We start from the raw sequence: 25,066 nt of genomic DNA, 5'->3' as shown, positions 1-25,066 counted from the left end.
GTTAGGAGGATACCCAATAGTATTTTCAATGTCGTAGACTCTGCAATTTAGTAACTCAACTTCCATGATTATGCACTTCCCATTCCTCTACACGAATTCCTTTATTTTGTGAATCCTTTTCCAAAAGAATATGAATCATCAAATTGCTTGCACAAATGGCATAACTCATTCCTGACTGGTGTGAAAAGGTCCTTGATTTCTTGCCAAATTGAATCTAAAATACACAACTATATATAGAATCAATGTGCTCAAGTGAAAAGGTCCTTGATTTCTTGCCAAATTGAATCTAAAATACACAACTATATATAGAATCAATGTGCTCAAGATTACAATTTCAAGTCTCATGCGGACAGAGAGGGAAGGCAGGCAGGGAAACGCGCAATGGCTAAACACGATCATGTGGTTTCGATCCCAAAAATACTCCCCTGCCTAGTTTTTTATCATATTCAAAAGAATATGCTGTAGTTGGTCAAATGTATATGATAAAATACAGGTTGAAGGTAGTGAGATCCCTCCCCCGGAAAAGTATATGAATTTTGATGGATGAACAAAAATGATGCATCACAGTGATCAGAAGACTTCCTGTCTAAGAGGAATTCCTTCCGGATCAAAACCATCCTCGTCGGTGTGCTTAAGATGGAAGGACGTAGAAGTGGGCAGACCTGTACAAAGACCATCAATTGTTATTATTTGTTTTGCTACCAAAGACTCATCCAAAATAGGAAAAAAAATACAAAGATTTTACTGTCAAAGAGAAGAATATATCGACCCACAAGATCATTTGGGAGTTAGTCATCAAGAATCTATGGAATACGCATAAGAGAACGTACCATCAGCCATGTCCTTGGTCTTGTGAAGAAGAAAAGTGCCAGAAAGGATTGTCACAAACCCACACATTTCTGTGACAATCTGTGTCGGATTTTGCCGATCCCAATCCTAGTCCAGACAAGAGACACCAAACATCAACAATGTAAATTCTAGCCCTATTCCCAACCAAACCGAAATTTAAACAGCTGGTGTAGATTAATTAGCTTACTAGACAGAAAACACACATGATAATGCCAAAAACTGAAAATGGTATATTAGGGCTGTTCATGAAATGAATCAAACCAATACGACAAACCGGATTGGTTGGTTTTCAAATGTTAATAATGATCAATTTCGGTTCAAGAAAAAATAAAACCTTAACAGTCAGATCGGTTTTCAGCTTATAAATGTGCAAACCAATAAACAGAACCAACCTGCCTTCAAGGCAATAAATTTAAATAATGTCTTTTGAGTGTTAACTTACCTATTAAAGAAACAAGAAATGGAAACGCTTAATCTTTAAATGAATGGTACAGGCATTAAATGTTGTCTTTTTTACTTTTTACTTTTTAGACTAGCTTTAGCCTCTAGCCTCTGTTTCAATTCAAAACAAACATCAAATGGTACAGACATTAAATTGATTATACTTTCTGAACTGCAGTAGGGCTATATCGCCTTTGATAATTGGCTAAATTGTTCCTGATGTGCAGCAATGGCTGTTAACAGATCCAAACTGCAATAGGGCTAGAGAGATAGACAGTTGTCAGTGACTGTTCACTTGATTAAAATCAATAGGATATAGGTAATTGTATTGACCAACCAACCAAACCGAGTCTATATTTAGGTCAGTTTTCAGGTTATCTCGGTCAATTTCAGGTGGCAAGAATGTGAACCCGAGGATGTCGGTCGGTTCAGTTGGGTAAATTATATACAACCGAACCGAACTGACCTGTGTACAGCCCTAAGGTATATCATTGAATTTGCAGTTTGCCCTCAACAGTCTTAAGTTAGTAGTCCAGCAGATAAGAAGCTGTTGCATTAGATTTCTGGTAAACTCACCATTTGGCCAGTCAGTGTCTCGTAGTCACAAACTATAAGCCAGAATTGCAAACTTCAACTCAGCTTTTGAAACCAGCTAAATTGATATGCTAAATGTCTAGTTATAGAAAACACTCAACATCTCAAGGAAAAGTGCCACAAAACCCTAGTTGTTAAGACCAAGTTGAGGAAGATGCAAACTGGCTCACAGTTGGTAAGGCTGGTTGTAAAGGAGACTTGGGATCAATTCCCACATTCACTAGGGTTTGGTCAGGGGAGATATGGAGTTTGGGGACGCCTACCACCTACCCCCTGTTGTGTAGGCCCATAGGAGAAAATGGACAAAGTTGAAGCTTGGCACAGGGGAGCACCCTGTCACAAAGGCAACAAAGGTGTTGACTGCAGACTAGAAGATGATTTTTGTACACAATTACTCTGGTTGCTTTTAGCTTGTTTCCTCATTCTTTTGTGAACTATTGTGTTTCTCTATTTGGTGTTTCAAGTGGAATGCATTAAAGGTGAACTAGCATAAAAGAACCGAACATTAAAAATAAAATTAAAGCAATACGTCATAGCCTATGACAAACCAGGGGATGGATATAAAGCGACAAACAAACAAATGAAGGAATGAAGCCTTTGTTATTTTGAATGCAATAGAGATATAGATGAGAGACTGTGCAACTGTTTTAACAGTAGAGTCAGAAAACAAACATATGGTGCAATATGGTTTAGTTGCATTACACACAAATTTTCGTACCTCCCATTAAAAAATAAAATAAAACTGTTACACCTCATAAAGAAAATCCCATGTGAGGCACAAGGTGAACCCAACAAAACAGTATTACGAAAGCAATTTAGTGGCCTACCCAATGAAAACCTTGGATTGACCAAGTGGAGGTGCACTCATCCAGTTCAGCTGCATACATACCTTGAATTGGGTTTTTCTCATGTGAGTGACAATTACTTTGAATGGTTTCCTTTTTATTAACTTTTACAAAGCTTTTGTTACCTTAGACCAATTGAACAGTTGAACAGCGAGGAGAATACATGAACTGTTACACTCTCACAAAAACTGTATCTTTTGTGCCCAGAACCAAGGTTCAAAGTATCAATACACCTCTGTGTATTGATAAATATTGACACAATACGTCCGATATGGGGCATACCATGTCAGTATCAGTCCGTAGCGGTACAGGATACGCTACAAATAGAAGTGTATCCCGTAAATCGTTTGTATCAAACTGATACAAATTGTATCGGCCGATACACACCAATACGGATTGATACACGTAATACTCCAGATCTCTATTATCTGTAAAAATGGAATATGGCGACACAAACTCAGGTCACCTAAAGAACGTCAATCTTTCGCCGTGATTTTAAACCACACTTCGTCTTGCGATAATAAATGAAAAATAAAATAAAATTCTATTACCTTTTGTGTCTACATGCAATTAAAAAATAACATGTTTATATTTAACTCTAACTATTCAAAGCAATAATATTCAAAAATAGTATTTTATATACTAATATCAAATAATCTATCAAATCCACATTTAATAAAAAGATGATTTTTAATATCAAGAAATTTATACAAATAAATACTAATAATAATAATTATTTTAAGACTTAAAATTTATAACTTTGCACATGATATGCATCTAAAAATTTTTATACAATTTTACGAATGTTTAATTAATATTTTAATTTACATTAAAAAGTAATAACAACATATTTATTGTTTACAAAAAATATTAAAAAATATAATATTAAATTGAACCTATCAAATCCACTAGTCTACATTTATTTCAAAAATGATTTTTTATTTAATATAATTTATATAAATAAAATATTAATAATAGAATAATTATTTTATTAATTAAAAATTATGAATTTGAATCTGATATATCTTAGAAATTTTAACAATTTTGATATGCTTTAAGTTAAGATTATATTTTTATAAATTATTAATTGATATTTTAATTTGCATTTGAGAATTCAATATTTATTTATTTTTTAATGTTAAAATAATAAAATAAAAAAAATAATTGATATAATAATTAAAATATAATAGGTGCATATGTTTAGTGTCTTGGACTCTTGATTGATGCATTATAAATAAAATTTATGATATCTACGCATCCCGGTATATTAATTGTAATATATTTCATCATATATACCATTAATATATACATTTTTATGCATTTAAATACTATTTATGACTATTTTTGTCTTAAAATATATACCATATTTCTCGTCCATATCCATGTGTTTCCAAAGTGTATCTATATCCATATCCATATCCAAATTGCCCAATATCGATACCTTAATCCATGATCAGTACTAAAAACAGTGCGCTTTATATTTTTTTAGTTTGTTTTTCAAAAATTGGTTTTTAGATAGTTTTTTATATATGTTTCGGGACCCAAAAGATACAATACAATACACCTGATACGGAGCATATCGTATCAAAATCATAGTTGTCAAGGCAACACCTAGGTGACAAGGTGCCCTTGGGGGCTTGCCTTGCCTAATCGCCAAGCAGTTTTGTACAGTGTGTTATAAAAAAAAATTATATTCTTAAATTTTTGTGGTTATAATTATAAAATAGGCATTATTAAACTAAAATATTCATTTTGTGTGTTTATATATTAATTTCTTTTTATTATTTTCTTATTTGTTAGGGTTTAATCAACACAAACATTGCTAAATGTTGCATTGAACACTCAAAAGACTTCAAAACCTGAACCAATAAGGAGAACTTAAAATGTTTTCTAGTCAACACATTTTATAACAGAAATAGGGGTTCAGCCCCTATATTTTTAGAATTTTCTTTTCTTTCTTCTTTTTCTTCTCATGAATATGTTGGAATATGTTGATTTTCTATACTTTAACATGAAGTTTATACTGTTCTTATGAAAATTATGGATAATTAATATGGAAATATGGTTATGGAACCTAGGGAACTACCCTAGGATATATGTTTTCTTCTTAAAAAAAATCCATCACCTAGGTGCCTGCCTTGCCATGGTGCCTTGAAAACTATGATCGAAATTTTGATCCTTGCCCAGAACCATCCAATCCATATCTAATTGAACCACCAGACTGATATTTGTTTATATATATTACATGCTACACATTACAGGATAATTGGGGGTGGGGCAGAGTAGGGTGCACACAAGGCCTAGTGGCCATACTGCAGAGAACCATCAGACTGTTCAATGGATAAAAAAAATTGTGTAAAATTTTAATTTCCATTTAGGTGTGGAATTAGAATTTTACATTTTTTATTTTGTCAGTTTTCTGTCAAATTTCACTAAAAATGATGACTACAGTAAAACGCAGCAATCCTTTTTAATTTAAGAACTTCTCTGAATGTCATGATTTGAATAAAGAGAATATGAACCACGGACCAAAATTTCACCTAAGCTGATTGAAGAACAAGAGCCCAAACTGAGAACTCAGAACTTCATAAATTATTCTTTACTTTTCTTTTTCTTAGGTATAATTCATTTTGTTTGGAGTTTGGCCTCAATTTTGTAATGTATCATGTATGTGATGCATGTTTGAATAATCAAGGTTCGATATGTGAGCAGATGTTATGTTTAAAGAATATTAGTTTTTTATCAATCTTTAAAGAATATTAACTTGGAAGGCATGTGGGGCCTTTTTAACAAAAAAGCCATTACCCAATACAGGGTGTTTTTACTTTTTAGAGTTGTGTTTTAAATGCAAGTGAGATAGATCTATTTGCAATTTCCTGGAACTTATTTGTCCTATGTTATGCACGTGCTAAATTTTGACCAATAAAGTTGGAAGATATGGAGTATGTTTTAAGGTAGGGCTGTCAATGAACCAGGTTTTGGTCCAATTCAATTCGGGTTGGACCGAACCCAAACCCAGTCCATCAATAGTCCTATCTTAAGGTATTTGTGGATGGTGGACTATTGTTTGTTAAGTTTGGGAAAAGTTGTCCGCTATGATATCCAGATACTTGAACATGCCTAGCTAGCATACCAAATTGTACCCAATACTTATCAGATGCAATTCCAGATAAGCATAGATAGAGATGCTCTATAGAATTAACACTTGAAAAATATGGAAAGTCGCATATTTTAACAAATTATACTATAAAATTATCTTCACATATTAAAAATGTAATTAAATTTTGCAAGACATAAATCTTGAAGAATAGCATTAACTTCAAAAACTGGATATAAACACAAGATTATGATATAAGCAGTGTTTAGAAAACCAGACCGGACCAGCCGGTTGAACAGGTTGAACCGTGACTCGAGACCCTGACTCGATCATCCCCCAATAATTGGACTTGCTCAAAACACGCTGAAAACCGGCTGATCAGCCAATTGAACCAGAAAACCGGTGAACTGGTCCCGGTTTCATGAAACCGCCCGGGTTCATACATAAGTGAAATTTTAAAATGTTGTTAACAAGAATTACCACTAATCAACCTCTTATACTATTTAATGACTATTTATTATACATATTGCATTATTATGCATGTATTTTAAAGAAAATGTAAGTTAAAAGGATTGAACCCTAGTCATTTGTTTTAAAAATTAAAAAGCTTACCATCCATCCACCATATTTAAGTACATTAAAAGTTGTAAAATATATTATATAGTATTCATATGACCTGTAGTATATATATGGAATTATGTATATGCCAGGTCATCATGGTTCGACCTCCAGTTTGACCTCAGTCGAACCTCTAACCCATGAACCTCTCCCTTCTCCGGTTCTATGCCCGGTCCGATTCACTGAACATTGGATATAAGCATATAATATAAGATACCCATACCTGAATCTATTACCAAAAATTTTAGGAAATATAGAGTCATATCCCTGTATCTAGGCATCATGATTGTCTGGCTAAATCCTGTTTTCAAATAGAATTGTTTGGTTATTCTGCTTTAGCCTTTTAAGCAACAGGTTGCTGAAAATGTCACGTTTTGTGTTTTCTTTATGTATATATATATATATATATATATATAAGTAAAGCAAATCCACCACATAGAGAGTGAATAGGAGGGACAGGGGGAGAAAAAACACTGGGTAGGGGATCCAAAGTTACAACCAGAAACAATCAAGTTATGAGTTGCCACAAATAAGTGCACCATATGCCATCTGCTGCTATGTTACTACATATCTCTTGCAACTGTTGCAGACCAGAAGAAACTATATTGTTTTGTAGATTTACCATTAAACTCAGTTAATCCATTGAGCATTTGAAGTATTACATCACAGCAAAGCAAGTAGCATTGAATGCTGATGCACGTGAATTAGCAGAAAGAATTACCTTAAACATGATCACGCTGGCCAAAATGGTTAATGACGTAAACATGACATAGTAAATAGGTGATACAACTGCTGTGTTGAATGTATCAAGGGCCTGCCATAAAATAAGGGTCATTTAGAGGATTCAACCACCGAAAACACATGTGCATACAACATGTCTAAAAAGCAGCATTAGGCACTCAAAGTAGTACTCCACCTGACCATGTTTTGAATATCAGAGCTGAACAAAATATGGATTTTTTTTTGATAAACGAAATATGGAAAATTTAACAATATGGTCACTTCAATACTTTATGGTCCAGGTTTTGTTTTAGTAACATAAAAAACAACTGCCTAACTTCATAATGGCAATTTAGCCATATGTAGAAATGCGCATTTTCAGATTAAGTATAAAAAAAATGCCCATTTTCCAGTCCAGGTACCTTTAGGTCTCCAAGACTTTCTTTTATTGATAAATAACTTGGCATTTTATTAATGCAAATTAATAAACACGTATTACAAGCATTAGTGGGAGAGATAACAAGTTTTTATCTCCCCATACAACTTCCTTTACAATTGTGCCCAAAAGATTTGCTCCCTCTCCCCACCCCCCCTTGCTTGGCTAGTTCATCAGCCATGCTGTTGGCTGTCTTTTGAACCCATTGAAGTCTCACTTCCATCTCTCTAGCCTGTCATAGGAACTTTTTATCTCATTTCTATACTGCTATAGGGTTGCCTCCTCAATTTTCAACCACTCCACCACCAATTTAGAGTCTCCCTCAATAATTAGCTTATTTATGTTCATCACTCTTGCTCTTTGTACCCCCTTCCATAACATCCATGACCTCCACACTTAAAGAATCTCCTACTCTAATAGGTGCTGAAAATAATCATCATAATCCCTCTCTCATCCCTAAAAATGGATTCAATCCCTGAAGGTCCTGGATTTCCCCTACTACTGCCATCGAAGTTGAGCTTGATCAAAACTTCATTTGGGGGAGTCCAGAATTTGTAAGTCAGATTCTTTTTTTGTAGAAGTGCCCACCACCTCTCTCCATTTCCTCATAATGTTCTCTACCAAAACAATTGAGACGCTCTTTAAAGATTTGGCCCAATGAGCCACTCTGATAGTGATACACTATTATTGCTTCTTGAGCTCTTTCTTTTTCTCTGAAAATTTGAGTGTTCCTTTCCTCCCAAACTATCCATAGTGTTGCTCTTCCAGTACATTTCCACAAAATTCTCCCCCTCTCCCTTGGCCACCTGAAAATAGAAAGTGCAAAGAGATCTAACAAACTAGAAGGATTTGACCACCTGTAACCAAAAAAATAGAAACCAATTCCAAATGCAAGGAACAAAATGACAGGATACTAAACAAGTGATAGCATGTCTCACCATTAGCTTTGCAAAGTAAGCACCAAGAAAGAGAAAGGTAAAAACTTAGGTCCCCTTTTCTGTAGGTCACAAGCGTTAATTTTCTCATGGAAAGATTCCCAACAGAATGCCCAACTCTCAAAAGGATTGGTCTACACCAAATCTCTTTCACAGGGAAAGGATGGGTGGTTACAGATGAGTGTGAGAGAACCTCACAGAAGGATGCACAAGACCAAGAGGAGGATGGAGTCCAAATCCTAGAGTCAGGTTCAAGGGATTCAAAAACACCCCTCCAAGAATTTGAAGGAGTCTAAGTACATTTGGAAGTTCAGAGCCCCTTATACCTCAACCAAAACCCAAGCCCCAATCAAAACCAGAATGCGAATATGAAGATGCAATGAATTTTAACACCAATTCCTCTTTGAAAGAAGATGGAGCATACAACAATGGAAATTGGTCTTTCAAAGGTGATTGTCCTATCCAAAATATGTTGCCAAAATTTTACATGGTTACCAGAACAAACAACATACCTGGTACAAGAGAGGAAACTTGGAAGCTTGAGTTGCCCTGGCAAACACTCCAACATCCCACCCATTGTCCATCTATCTGTAAATGCTTAGAATTGCCTTATGCCACAACTTCTCCCCTATCCATCAGAAATCTCCATAACCATTTCCCAAGCAAGGCCAAATTCCTCTTGTCTAAGCTCCCTATTCCTGGGCCTCCCTGTTTTCTACTCTTGTAGACCTTCCAATTTACCAAATGATCCCTTTTATCCCCCCCCTAGTTCCCAAAGAAAGTCTCTTATTATCTTTTCCAACCCTTTTCCCACCCTCCTAGGAATCTTGAAGATCGAGAGGAAATGGAAGGCTGGCTAGAGTGGACTTTATTAAGGTGAATAGGTGATTCTGCCTCCTAGGTAAATGTAATTGCTCTTCCACAATGCCAACTTTGTAGAAAATCTTTATATAACTAGGGCCCAAAAGCTATGCTCTCTTGAATTAGAACTTAAAGGAAGTTCCAAGTATTTTAATGGCCAAGAAGATACCTTACAACCTACAATGATAGCAAAGTCTTCTACCTCCCGCTACTCCACATTCACCCCGATTAAACAACTCTTTTCAAAATTGACCTTGAGATTGGAAATTCTTTCAAAGGTTGTATAACTGGCCTCAGGTTCCTAACTGAGAATACATCATTCCCATCATAAAAAAGAATGATATCGTCTACTGTAAATGGGTGACTACCAAGAGTGTAAAAAGGAAAGGAAATAAGAGATCACCTTGCCTGAGTCCTCCACCGTTCCATTCACACTGAGTAATGACATGTGTAAATACATCCTGAAATCAATTTACACCACCTATCCCCAAACCCACATCTCCTCAGAACTTCCATTAGAAAAGACCAATCCACCAAATCATAAATTTCTCTCTCTAGCTTAAAGATCACACATTCATTTGCTATAAAAGTTTGGTCCAAGGTTCAAAATATCGCAACGTATCGGGCCGTATTGGCCAATACATATCATTCCAACAAGAACCCGATACACGGAACGTGTGAAAATCATTTGTGATGTTTCTTTTCGTATATATAGCACAGATACGAGCCTGTATCGGGCTGTTTTGGATCTGTATCGATACAGACCCAAAACAATCCGATACACTTGATCGTTTCGGGTCCCCTTTTTAATCTATATTTAATACTGAATTCTCCATCATTAATTTGGTTAATTACTCCTATATATAAGTCTAACTTCTCTTTCATTAATTAGTTAATTACTCCAATAACTTAAGACAATTTTAAATTTGAATTTGAAATTTAGCACCTAATTCAAATTCTCTCATTAATTCCGTTAATTAATGATCCTCTCTCTCATTAATTTCATTTTGTTAGTATAAAAACTACAAACTTTAGGCAATAGCAAGACTTGAACCTTGGTCACTAGATTTTAACGGCCATAAGTTCACCAACAAGCCGAACCCACTTGCTTGTCATGATTATATGCATTTTTATTTTTAAGTAAATATTCTCTTTTCTTAGTGGGTGTTTATTAATAAATGCTAGAATTGATTATTAAATTTTATATACTAATAAATATTAAGGTAAATTATATTGGTTATTTGAAAATTGATATATACACATTCACATTTTAGTTTTTCTTTTGTTCTTCTCACATTTTAGTTATTCCATCATTTTTCAACGGTTACTAATTGTGTCCCAACATCTTACACTTTATATAAATCATAAAATTATGGTTTTTTTACATTTAAATGACTTATTTAGAATCATATAAAACTTGTAATTATTGTTAGTAATATATTTCTTTAGGATCTATTTGAATTTCCTAGCATATTTATGCATATCTTGATTTTTCACTTGTATCCATACGTATCCAAAGAGTATCTTGATACGTCTCTTAAAATTGCCTTTCCAATACACCTTGAGTTTCCAATACTTTGAACCTTGGTTTGGTCTATAATCTACCAACCTTGAACAAGGGCTCCTTGATTAGGTGTGGTGTTGGAAGGACCTTAATCCACAACAAGAAATCGACTAGGCTTTCATAATGATTTTATAGATGATGTTATGCACCAATCCGATGGGTCTGGAGTCTTTAGGGTGATTAGCTCCATGCTTTTTAGCAACCAAAATTAAGAAGGTAGCATTTAGTCTTGGATTAATGATCCCCTTATTAAAAAGCCCATTTAAAGTATCCATTATTTCTCCTTTCAATATATCCCAACAGTCTTGATAGAATGCCACTATAAAACTGTCCAGCCCAGGGGCCTTCAACTTATCCATAGAAGAAACAGCCTCTTTAATCTCCTTCAGCTCGAATTTCCTTTCCAGTTCTTCTTTAGATTCCCTACTCAAATTGGGCCAGTTCAAACCTTCCACCAAAGGCTTTTCAGCCAAGGGCCTTCTATAAATGGACTTGAAGTGATCCACAATGATCTTGGTGATATCCTCCTGCTTGTTCATGACAACTCCATCTACCTTCATACTAGCCACAAATTTCTTCATGTGCTTTCCATTAGCCACTGCATGAAAGAATTTTGTGGTAGCATCACCTTCTTTGACCCACTTATACCTCGATTTCTGTCTCCAAGACATCTTTATCCTCCAGAAAATCCTTTTGAGATTCTTTCAAATCCAACTTCTCAATTTGGTCCATTAGTTCCCCCTCTCAATACACCCAATGAGTTTTGACAAGCCACAAATTGATTAGAGTAAAGAAACTGTCTTTTAAATAGTTTAAAAGACATGCAATGTCATAAAATATGCATGGAAAAGATGCAGAGAACAATCACTTCTCTTTAGATAAGATGCAACAATTTCACCTATTATGAACTAGGTACATTCTCTGTGAAAAAAAAAAAAAAAAAAAAAAAAAAAAAACAGATATCCCTGTCTATAATGATAGAAATTAGTACTCAACTCAACTCAGCCTTACTCCCAATTATTTGGGATTGGCTACATGAGTCCTATCCCACCATCTTGCCACTTCGTACCACATGTTCTTTGGTCTTCGACTTCCTCATTTAGAGGCTTCTACTTTCACCAAAATTAATGCATGTCGGTAGTCCTTTGGCAGAACGTAGTTTACTCTTTTATATTATGTACTTTCTTGACTAGTAGAGGTCACACCCCCTTAGCAAAAAAATGATTATGCAAAAGTCTGACAATTACCAAACCACCCCCAACCCCAAATAGAAAAACAATTTCCCATACAAGGATGGAAAATATAGCCAAAATACTTGTGAACAAAAACTCCTTTCCCCTTCTATGTTGAAACAACAGGTGCCTATAGAACTTAAGGAAGCATTAAAATAAATATTACAAACCAAACCAACCATTTACATGAAAATCCATTTTTTATAATAAGAAATCACTCAAGATAAGGAAAAAAAAATGAAAAGACACATCAATAGCTAATAAATAAAATCAAAGACCCCTAAAATCAGGTTCAAACCCAAGAATAATAATTAACACTAAGTCAGCACAATAAAAGAACTACTTTGCACTTCCAAATCCAAGTGAAAAGAATAACACTTAGACCAGGCCATAAACAATAAGCATAAGAATCATATATAACAAATATGACTAGTTTACAAAGCACAATGCATCCATCACGTATAGACCTCATTCGTTTTCCAAGAAGTGAGGGTGGGGTTAAGTTGGTGGGTCCCATGGAAAAGAAATAAACCTGCATTCATATTTCGGTATTAGTGGGTCCCATGGAATAGAACAATTCCCGAGCGGATCATTTACCCAAGCAAGTAATACCCTCATGAGACTTGGGTAAATCACTTACCCATCCCCATAGAAAATTGCTATGGGACAATATTGTCCCTTCAATAATGTCACGTTTTTTGGATATAACAGTCATTGTACAACTTTACCTTGGGAAAAAAAGGAACACTGGTAAATGCACTTACCCAAGCAAGTGTTTCCCAGGTAAATGACTTACCGAGACGTGAACAAGGCCATACAGGAATCATTAACATTTAAAATTACATCTATGTGTGCTCCCTGCCAATCAGAAATTATAAATTGCACAAACAGAAATTGGTAAAGGTTATTTACCAAGGGGTTTTCTGATAACAGCTGAAATGGCTAAACTGAATCGCTTATTGCTTTCCCTTTTAACATAAGCTATTAAGGTTGCTTATAAAAAAAAAAAAAAAAAAGAATATACGTTACGAATGTAACCTATCAGGAAAAAATGTCTACATGATAAATTAATTCAGTGGTTTACCAAGGACCCTTCTGGTAACAGATGAAAGGGCTGAACTGAAATGACTTGTTACTTTGCCATAAGCTATAAAGGATATTGTGAGCTCTTTATGGCTGAAGGTGAAATTGGGTTTGAGTACTTTATCCTCAAATATTTTATTATTTAATTATAGTATACATAAAAGACAAGACAATAAATCATTCACTTCAGACACTTCAGTTGTTACCAGACGGCCCCTAATAGATATAACCTAAGCATATATATAGCACGTACTAGTTAAACATTGTGAAATAATATAACCATTTACTGTAAGCATTAATTATGAGCAACTAATAAAAAACACAAAAATTACAAGCAGTCAATGCCTTCTTTAAAGACCTTGAAAAGGGTCAACTTATTCAAATAAGGAAATATACATCACATTGGATGTATGGTACCTGCTCATATCATTTACAAAAGCTGAAGAAAAGCTATTATTATGGAAAAACAAAATAAAAAAGAACAAAAAGGTAAACCATTACCTTGTTCAAGTAGTTCATTTGAGTAATTACACAAGTAATTACAACTAAGGTGAAGGCCCATGTTTGAGGATATATTAACTGATTCATTCCTGAGAATGTTAACTTCAAAGCAATTCCCAGTGCTTTGACACTCATAACCTGTCAGAGCATATCAAATACCAAAAAAGGTAACAACAATAAACCAGAAAGAGTAAGGAAATAACAACAAAAGAACAGACCAATTCCTATACATACCGACAGAGAACCAACAAGTGAGCAAACCCCAATATAGACCATTATATGTGTCTGACCATATTCTGGAATAAAATGGAATATGAGTATAAAAACTGCTGTGATCACCAAAGCAGCATACAAAAGAAAAGCTGCATAAGACATGGATCAATGTGTTAAAATCTGATAAAAGGAAAGGACAAAATATTTATCAAAAACAAGGGAAAGGACAAAAAAACATACAACAGGTGCCAAACATGTAATGTTTGTATTGGGCCCAATACCTGGCTCTGTAGCAAGATCCCATACTTCCTTTACAGACTCAATCTGACGTTCTTGAGGAGCATGTAGGACAATTGTTGTTGATCCCACAACACATAAAACACAACCAAGGATACCAAAAACATGTAGCCTCTCCCGTAAAATAATATGTGCAAGTGCAGCACTGAAAAGCAATATGGATATTCAGAACCTATAAAAGAGAAACAGGAGGGGGAAAATGACTTGAAGACATGCCTGATAATAATGCTGAGTGCACCAAGAGGGGTGACCAAAATAGCTGGAGCAAATGCATAAGCTGCAAAATTAGCAATTTCCCCAACAATCACTGTTGCAATAACAAGCACCTCGTTAGAATTCGCATCATTTCTACCTCAAATTCTTTTACGCTAAATGTAATTCATATGGTTGACTGAAATGGTCCCCTCAAAAACAAGCCCTTGATGATTGGAACAGTTCAGACAATGACCACATTCATGTATAAGCCATAATGTTCCTCATATTAAAATAGTTGACCAGATATATTAAGTAAACAATGATAGTCAACACAGTATAGGCCATTTCAATCTTCCATTGCCTAGGAAGTGCCCAAGGAAGATGGTACACCAAGGTCAATTGCAAAACGCCAACCAGGGAATGCCCATGATCAAGTTAATCACCTAATGAACACATCAGATGTACCTATTCAAAGTTATTTCCTTATAAATTAAAACTGAACCTTTTTTATCAGCAAATGTAAACATTAATAGTGGAGAAGATAGAATACTAAAAAAAGTTTCTCAACTCATGGTAAAAAAAAATGAGAACACAACTTGGGAGAAGAATACTTCTTTAGAAGTGATGCAAACCAAAAAGAAGTAAACAGAAGCAGGGATGCATTTTGGACCTTCCCTGAGAAAACAGGTTATTCATGCATAGAGCCCAAGAGGCTCCTAGAGATTCCACTAGCCTGTGACAATCTTCAAAGAGGTCCTAGCCAAGAAATAGATGATCTTTGGCATTGGTAAGGGCAATATACTCTAAAATGTCTTAGAATTTGCAAAAACAAATCTTCATTTCCACCAATGGACGAAGTAAGTTCTGCATCAGCAGAAGAAAAGCCTCACTGATACTAGCAGGAAGAGCTATTGCATGGTTTCAGAATATACTGGAAGGAGCGAAAAGAGCAGAACCAGGACAGGACCGGAAGCACTGCCATATCGAAGAGGGCAGGAAATATTTTGCAGAGCGAAAAGAAAATATAAAAGGTTGATTTATAAATTTATTGGGGTGTACAAGTATTATGGGGAAGGCTTGAAACAATTTACTTGTTTTCTGGAAGAAAGAGAAGCCTCAGGGTGGATACTTGTAGCAAAGGCCATACAGGAATACTCCAAGATTAACGTTGTAACACAAAAAACTGCAGTTGAGAAAAGAGAAGAAAAGGAACTGGCACAAAGGTCACTTATTAATCCGAGAAGGTTAAAGAAAATGACTGTGCTGGAGCCTGGAGGGGACACTCATTGTGTTACAAGGATAGAGAAGCCAAAAATATGGACCAATGGCTCTAAAGGAGTGTGGCAAAAGAGTTAAAAGGGGTGCTAACGGTTACAGGTAAAATGGAGATTTTACCTTTTGAAGGCAACAAGGCTCTGCTTGTACTTCCACAAAATCTGCCAGAGTTTGCTGATATTTCAATGAATACTAAGCAAGGTATGGCCACGTTACATAGATGGACCTATTCAAGCAATGAAAAGGTCCTGGAAGGCTGGAACCAACAGTAAGTACTAACCTGAGAATCCTGGATTTACCCTTCCATGCCTTGTTGGAAGAAGTTTTCTCTAAGACCACAAAATTCTGTGGAGGAGAAATGGAACTATTGGATGTCTCCAACCTCCATGCTGCAAATGTAAAGTTGGTAAGGGTGAAACCAGAAATGGTACCCCAGCTGGTAGAAGTATTTTCCACGGCTGGTAGAAGTATTTCAACTGATGATATTCTTAAAAACTGGACGGGAGTGGCAGCTTCTGCTCCAAACAAGATTATCATTAATCACATTTCGTCTCCACCAAAAAGAGGGTTCATCAAACTTAACTGTAGTAGCATTGGAAACCCTGGACTATCAGGAATTGGAGGTGTTCTGGGGGATGAAGAGAGAAAAATAATTGCTCTTAAACTCAGGACAGGCAGAGGGGGGGACTCTCTTAGAGCAGAAGTTTTGGCATTGATGGAAGGCATACAAAGGGCGAACATTGAACATTAGGAAATTAAATGTGGAAGGGGACTAACAGTTGGTTATAAATTGGCTACAAAGTGAGGAAATGAAGATGTTGATATACAATAATGAAAGAAGAAATTCAGTTGACTAACAAGAGGCATGGAAGTAATTTTGAGTTGGTGTAAGGAAGTGCTAAATCTTTTGCTAGCCAAACAAGGGGTGGGGCAAGAGACTATTTTCTGGGCACAACTTAAGAGAGAGGCTTTGTGTTGGGGAAAGGTAGGAGGTTTTATCTCTCATTACTTCTCTGTTGTATCTCTTTGTACTATTCTACCTTTTTTTTTAAATATTAACAAATTCATGATCTATCCATTGAAACAATGAAACCATAGGCAGGAGTTGTTCTGGGCTTGTTTGTAAGACTGACTTTGTCTAAGGGTTTTCCATGTGGCCTTTTGGATGGTGACAGTTGCAACCTTTAACTATTATTAACAATGAAAGTTACCGTTTCCTATCAAAAAAATATAAATGAAATCATGCAGTTATTGATCAAAAAAATGAGAACAAAACTGGGCACAATAAGACAAAATTAAGAGAGAGAACCAGGAGACTAGGCCCCAAATCCAACTCTGACATAGCAACATGACTCTTACAAGAGTTGTATTTGAAGCCATTTCTCATCGTTCTCCTTTATAAACATTATGGACCTTATACAACCTTTCCCTAATTTGAAGAATACCAAACACCCTTCACCTAATACCTATAGATGGAATGATTTCAAACTTATTTCCCTTTTCTCACCATTCTCCCTTGTTCCATTTTTTTTTTTTGATAATTGAAGAGGAATTTATTAAGAAAATATGAAAACTGTTACAAGCATCCATTGAGAGGCACGAGGTGCGACCTCCCATGAAAACCACATAGCACTATAGATAAGGATTACAAGGTAGCCAAGTACAAATGTTCCTTTAAAAACCCTTGTTTAGCAAGATAATCTGCCACAGAATTTGCAGACTACCAACCCAACACTAACATTCATATTTCTTAATAACCAGCTGGCCTTCTTTGAGAGGTTAATGTAGCACCAAATGACTGAGTTCAGATCTGTTAACCAACCCATAACAATCTTGGAGTCTCCTTCAATTACATTCTCCCTTGTTCCATTTCTTATTTTTACTTTTATATACCTTTCCTTATCTTTGTGTTTGTTTCTTTAGGAAACCTATTTAGTTGCTTCTCAAACCTCAATCACATCGCAGTTTTATAAACACAACTAGGCAATATGACAGAACAGCACAGATGGAATGAGCATTAGTTTAAAAATCATCACTTATTTTCTCAAAAGAAATATCAAAATGTACAATACAAGAATTATATACATGTTAGTGGTAAATTTTTTAGTATAATTTCTCACATAATATAATTCACCCAACTAGACCAATAACTGGGTTTTTTTCACATCTCTCTCCTAGGGTGACATATGCCACACCCCCCCCCCCCCCTCAAGTGGTTAAAGGAGGGAAAATAGCCCTCTTGTTAGAATAGGACAAGTGGCATTCCCTTATAAATAAGTGGGACACCTCACAAGAAAAATAATTAATATAAATTTAATTCTTTTAGGGCATGTTGTCCCATTAAATGGGCTCTATTGCAGGCCCATTAAATGCTTATTGCATTACAGACAAGCCCAATTAACTTGGGGCCTGTTGTTCACTAAACAGGACTGTAGGCCCTTTTCTTTACTAAAAAGTTTCAGCCCACCAATAGGACTGACTGGGCTTATAAGAAAGCCATTTTTCTTATTTATTATTATTTTCTTAAGCTGTCTGAGAGTATCTTAATAACCTGCTCCTAGTCCAGCAAACTAAAGGACTTAACAATACAAAACTATTTATATCTTGGGTGTGTGAGCCTGAGATTTTAACAATGCACCAAATTATTGCCCCTTCATAATCTCTAATAACTAATAATTAAAAAAATTCCTTCTACCATAATTAAAAGTTATCAAAGGCCCATTGTAATTTGCAATTTATCTAACATAAAGAATAAGGTGAACTTACTTGTTATCATGCCTGCCCACCACAGTGGCTCATATAAGTAAGAATAGCCTCCAACTCCTGTAAAAAAATAAGCAAGAATTAATTTTGAACGAGATCATGTACCTCATGAAGTTATCCCAAAGTTTGCCCTATAACACAAAATGATAGAGATGCATATTGTCAAAAGAGAATTTCATGGCATAGACATGTTTAAAATGTTAACTGTCAAACACACTACTCTTAAGATTATCATATATAGTGTTTTAAAAGAGCAAGGCGCAAAAAAAAGCACAAGGGCCATTTTGTGCCCGAGGTGTGAGGCACAAGGTGAAGTGGGCACCTTTTTGAAGCAAGACGCAAAAATGCAAGAAGATGTTAAAAAATCAAAAAACATGAAAAATATTAAAAACATTATTAGTTAAAAATATAGACTTAAATTTTAGGGCCTGTTTGTTTGCTCTGAAGTCTAACATCTGAAAGTACAATAATTACATTAAGAGGTATATTGGTATTGGTGAAGTTTTCTTTCCTCTAACTCTAAATGCAAAGAATGTTGTTCTGAATTCTGAAAATTATCAAATATCCATTTTGACCCCATATATGAGAGCTTTTGTTTGTCTTTTTGGGGGTATCATTGGAAAACAAAAAGTTGTATGATTGCACTTTAAGAAATATGAGATAAGAGGAAACGAACACCTATTTTTCTCTTAAAGTTAAAAGATTCCTCTTAAGAGATAAGAGTTAAGAGGAAACGAACAGGGTTTTAGTTGCACCTTGCTTTTAAAATACTGGGAATCACTTGAGCCCCAAGAGATAAATTATTCAACTCTCAAATTAGAGAAAACTCACCAGAAAACAACTTTTCACTTTTATCCTCTCACCTATAATTTGAGGTATAGCTATGTTACCCAAATACAGTAAGGACACAGTTGAACAAGGTGCTGATATGGAATTTAAATTAAAAACTGAAGTATCCAACAAGATACAGCACCTTTCTACCAGGGTTATCAATGCAATGAAGCAATGACTAGTCATTTTGGCTTCTCTACTCGATGTGAGGTATTGACTAAGTAACTAGCTGATAAAAAAGGATATTTTCTAAATTTAACGCATTGATGCAATCTCATAAGTCAATATAGACTACATACGGAAGAAAAAGGCTGGTATTTCATAGTTGTCAAGGCAATGCCTAGGCAATAAGGGACTCTTGGAGGGCCACCTTGCCCAAATTACATATGTATTTATAAGACACCACATAATATGGTGTCCTTCATATAGAAGGAATTTTCAGGATTGGAAAATCGCAAATCTAGTTGAACTACTTGAGCTGATCTCTCTCCAGCCCCTGGATCTGCTCAAAGAAGATAGTTGGATCTGGACTTGGAGAACAGATGGCCTTTTCTCAGTCAAGTCCTTTGCCACTCATCTGTCGGCAAGTAACTCAGAAGACATGCATGCTTCCAGAATCTGGAACCCAACCTCTCCCTCAAAAATCAATGCCCTGGTGTAGGCTGCAGCTTTAGATAGGTGTTTAACCAAAGCCCATCTATCTAAGAGAGGGATTCAACTCCAGGATCAGAGCTGTGTGTTGTGTGGTCAAGCAATGGCAGATAACAGCCATCTGTTTCTGCACTGCCCTATTACTGCTAGGATTTGGAAACATTATCTCTCTTCATTGGGTCTTACTTGGGCTATGCCAGCCTCAGTGAAGGAGATGTTGTGGAGCTAGGTGTTACAGGTGTTGTCAAAGCTTGCTTCTGCTGTGTCGATGTCCATTCTGGCTGCAGTAATCAGTACCATTTGGGCAGAAAGGAACAAAAGGCTTTTCCATAACATCTACAAGGACCCGGAGGATCTTATATCCATTTCATTTGGAAAGATGATTTCTTGGGTGTCAGCATCGAAGGGGCTCCAGGCTTCTCAGTTCGGGGCTAGGCTGAATTCTAGGAGCTTATGGCATTTGTAACCTTGTTTTGATTGGGTTGCTCCCCTGCTAAGGTGTTTTCTTTAGGGGGTCCCTTTGAACTACAATTTCTATCTAATAAATTTTATCTTAACTTTTCTAAAAAAAAAAAGACACCACATAATATTTTTATATTTTTATATTATTACTAATAGTGCAATAGATATTATTAGACTAAACTATTCATATTGTGGGTTAATGGGTTTATAGTATTAATATTATTATTCTTATACTAGTTTCTTTTTATTATTTTCTTATTTGTTTGGGTTCAATTGACACAGAAGTCAGTAACATAGTTTGAGCCCTTTAAGGCTTTAAAACCTGAACTAAAAAGTAAGAAATAACTTGAAGATCGTATCCAATTGGAACACAAAAACAACCAATGGAACTTCATTATCTTCATTACCTTCTTGTTTTTCTTCTCATAAATATGTTGATACTTTGTTTTTCTTTGTTTTGATATGGGGTTTATACTTCTTTTATGAGGATTGTGGTAATTATTAGTTAAAACTTAAAAGATTAGTGCTTATTACTATGAAACCTAGGAAATTACCCTGGGATTTATATTTTTTATTTTAAGAACTCAATGCCTAGGTGCCCCTCTGTCGCCCATCTTTGCCTTTGCACCTTGAAAACTATGATTAAGTTTACAGTCTTTGTTCTGCAAACAAAAAAAAAAATTAGGATCACAGACTTTGTTTTCCAGAGAAAGAGTGCAGCCTTGAATATTTGATATGCCCTTTGTTCATGAAAACTCTGTACGAACATATCACTGATTGGAAGAAAACTTAAAAGAGCTCCTCCACTGCCTCCTTTTATTTTATGCCTTTTTCTATTTTATATGCCATTATCCAACACTGTTCAATCACAAATATTTTAAGCAACAGAATGAATATAACAAAATACAGATATATTCTATATTATTTCTAATAATTAGATATACAAACAAACATTAAAATGACTTTGTGGTTGACTAGCTGTTAATCAACTAGTTGTCCTAGGCAATCACATCATGAGTAACAACCAAGAACCGACTAGTTAGTGATGCAGTAGGTTTGGCCCTCATCTGACTAGTTGACACTTCGATAACACTGTGTTATACAGATTGGATACCTTAGGTATATATAGACCTAGACTAAATATTCTCCTACAGTTATTAATCGTATAGACTCCCTAGGTTCATGCATTTGTTGGTTAAGAAACAACCTAAGTACCTTAATTAATAATCAACTAAACTCAACTAAACCTTAATCCCAACTATGGTCAGCTCACTTGTTAATATAACTCCAACTTAAGAAAATGAATGGCTTAAATGTATATAACCAACTCAATAGTGCACCTAACAACTCACTGTCATTGTGATACCATACTATATACACTACTGTGATTCCACCCCTTTCCCTATACTCATACTATTACTTCATGCACTAAACCTTCTGATGCTTGATCATTGGGCTGTATCACCACAACTTTATGATTTTCCTTTTTTTTCTTGGGCTAACTCAAGCTTGACCAGCCTGTATGGTAATGGTATCATAAAATGGTCTCTCTAACCAGAACGTTGAATGACATTCAGTCAGATCTCAACCAACTTGTTAGCTAAGTAGCTGTGTGGACTAAATATGAGAAATTAGAAATACAAGGTAGAAGAACACCTTAGTGCCTCCACCGTTAGCACAATCATATTTGACTTCACAGACAATCCCTGCATATAGAAGCAAACATAATGCACCACTATTCTCACCGCATCTTATCATGGGCAACATAATGCCATAATTGGACACTCTTTTGCACTTCGCAACCCCCCATGATCCAGGACTATTACACGCCCCCACACGCAAAATTTGATAAATCTGACAACTCAAGGAAACAAACGCCATCTTTCACATTAATAACATAGCGAATTGTTAAATATTGACTTGATCTGTACAGCCAAAACATAAAATGTAGAAGTGTAGTCTCCTAAAAAGCCAAATCTTCTATTTTTTAATCAGTAGCGTAGAAAACAAGGATGCAAACGCATTTGCTGGACAGATTACATGCCACAGACACCGTCAAAAGAATGCATTATAGTTCATCAAATTCACCACAAAATCAAACCTTTCAACGATTAGACAGGAACCATTAAAATAAAGAAAACCTACATCAATCCGATTCCCAAATTGCAGTAATTACACGACCAACAAGTCCAACCAAATACAATAAAATTGGAAAAACTAAAAACATGACTTCTTTTAGGATAAACTTTTTTTACCTGCCCTAATTCCGGTAGCCCCCGCTTTCTTCAAGCCCTTCTTCTTCACAATGAAGCTCGCACCTATAAAGAAACTCGACGACAGTGCCAGAACCAAACCCTTGATGTTGTCTGAGGACATACCCTTGTAAGACTCCATCCAGCTACGAGACCCTTCCGCCGCCATGACTGAAACCCTTGCACCCCCTCAGTCACAAACTCTTCACCGTCCATTTCACTAGATCCATGGCCACACAAATTCATCAGTTAACATCCCTCCTCCCCGCCATTGTCGTCTACCAGGCTCCGAGGCAGCAATAGAGAAAGAAGCAACGCTAGGAGTAGATCTTGGAGGAAAAGCGACGGTGGAGATCGAAAGTAACCTTGAATGCGCTTTTCGGAGATCGGACGGCGCTGCAGAGAAGAGAAAGAGAGAGGGAGAAGTAAAGAAAGAAGAGTTGCAGACAAGAACGAAAACTTTTCGAGATTTGTAGATCGAAAGACAGAGGAGATGAAACTATGGAAGCAACCGAACTGGGCAATTCGTTTACTTTATTTTATATTGTTTTAATTAATTTAATCTGGATTTTGGTTTAAATACGCACAGTGCGTATTACGCATATCCTCCCTTTATATGACATATTGACATACCCGGACAAGACAACGCCGCGTTCAGCAGACGTACCAACGCACAGCCTGGACGTGGGACGAAGGTAGAGTGGGACCCACTACCACCCTTCGTGTGTGTGTTTCCTTCCGATAGAAGTTAAAGGTAATTAATAAGTGAGAAGTGAGCACAACCGAACACAGGGTTGCTGAGAACTACGCTCAGTTCAACTCTTGCAATGCATCGCCACACAGAATTGTTCGACCCTAGAAAAGGCGGTTTTATGTCTAAATTAGGGAAAAAATCATTTAATGGGCCCCACATTTGCAAAGAATTCAAGGAGTTGCAAGAACTTGTTTAGTTGCATTTGTTTATTTTTAACAAAAAAAATAATCAATAACAAACCAATTATGCAAATCTTGGATTCTGCGCCCCCAGCTAGAGTTGGCAACATTTCTCATATGTTAGAATAAAAGTCAGCTTTACATGCAATGTACTACAGACAAGAAGGCAAAAAAAAACCCTCAAGATTTTGATAACCCCACTGATGAGTGATAACTTGATCCGATTTATCAACACCCGAACACATGGAAGTGATCTATTGATTAGATGACAATTCAGTATTCTACTCCACTTCAGCAGGTGAGGGCAGCTCAGGTACCTTTGGGTATTTTGGTCAAGACTGAGGTTCGAATAATTTGTGATGGCCTAACCTACCAAGGTGACACAATCAATTTTTAAAAGTTAGATATTTAGCTGTTTTTAATCTTTTCTGAGATCATGTCACACATCTATGAACCTTATCCTTATCCCACCCGGATCAAACGGATTTGATAAGCCTTATCAGTTCATACGAAGTCCACCTTCGAGTACGAAATGGATTCTTAATAGCACGGGCCGAGGATTTCAGAAATGTTTCGTAAAACCTACGACAGCTCACCAGCCTTCTGGCATATAAATTTTCAACTCGCATACTAGATTACTAACTTAAACATCGAAATACTCACACCGGATAAACCACTTTGAATCCTCTAAACGTCATTCTTTTGCGATTCAACGGACCAACAAAGCAAATATACATCCGAACTACCCTCCAACTAGAGCATCCAGATCTTACATCATCACCACATAGCCATAGAGAGTTGCATATGCAGCGCAGGACTGACTGATAGAATCGAAAGGACGGTAAGGTAAATCTAATTTTGAGAGATGTACAGACTCTGAGAGAGAGAGAAAACCTCAATCTCGTGACACACAGATACAAGGGGATTACGATTGGACGGCTGAGATAGTGGTCTCCGTCCTCTTGGCGCTTGGCGAGGTCAACGTTGTCCACGGTTGCGACTTGTGAATGAAGCTCTTCTCCTTTTTCCGTTCCATGTCTTTGTCGGTAGGGAACCGAACGAATGCCCGAAATCCGAATGCGATTCTTCCACCAATCTGTCTACAGAAATCCATGTCGTCGATGAGTCAACATTTCTCATAAACTAATAAACCAATAGATAAGAAGTGCTACTAAGCAACGACATTATGCAACTCTTGATAGACAACCCCACCGACAAGGGGGGATTCCCTCTAAATCTTGTTCTCTAGTGTATCTTTCACGAGTCCCATCGTATCCGGAGGTGAGGTATCAAAGAATTGCATATGTTCGCTGTTCGCTAAAATTTCTCGCTTCGGTTGGACGGATTTAAACATGGGCCCACAACATTTTAACAAAAGTGAGAAATATGGGCTGCTCTGTCCGTAGATGAAGATGGTG

General features: G+C 36.0%; 1 protein-coding gene across 1 annotated transcript; it reads right to left on the bottom strand.

Moving 5' to 3' along the window:
- Positions 1 to 236: 236 nt before the first annotated feature.
- Positions 237 to 23,237, bottom strand: LOC104596768 (putative magnesium transporter NIPA4). Its single transcript, XM_010258047.3, has 9 exons — positions 22,719 to 23,237; positions 18,523 to 18,579; positions 14,503 to 14,593; positions 14,271 to 14,431; positions 14,011 to 14,138; positions 13,777 to 13,914; positions 7,166 to 7,258; positions 831 to 936; positions 237 to 662 (listed from the first exon to the last, which is right to left on the bottom strand). The coding sequence occupies exons 1-9, from the start codon at positions 22,882 to 22,884 to the stop codon at positions 571 to 573; spliced, it is 1,032 nt and encodes a 343-aa protein (XP_010256349.1). The 5' UTR covers positions 22,885 to 23,237; the 3' UTR covers positions 237 to 570.
- Between the last annotated feature and the right edge of the window lie 1,829 nt (positions 23,238 to 25,066).

The sequence above is a fragment of the Nelumbo nucifera genome, chromosome 5 (genome assembly GCF_055504915.1).
Source record: "Nelumbo nucifera cultivar China Antique chromosome 5, China Antique-T2T, whole genome shotgun sequence".
In the NCBI taxonomy this organism is placed as follows: Eukaryota; Viridiplantae; Streptophyta; class Magnoliopsida; order Proteales; family Nelumbonaceae; genus Nelumbo; species Nelumbo nucifera.
Note: the sequence above shows the minus strand (reverse complement) of the source record. Positions and strands in the feature narration are given on the sequence as shown.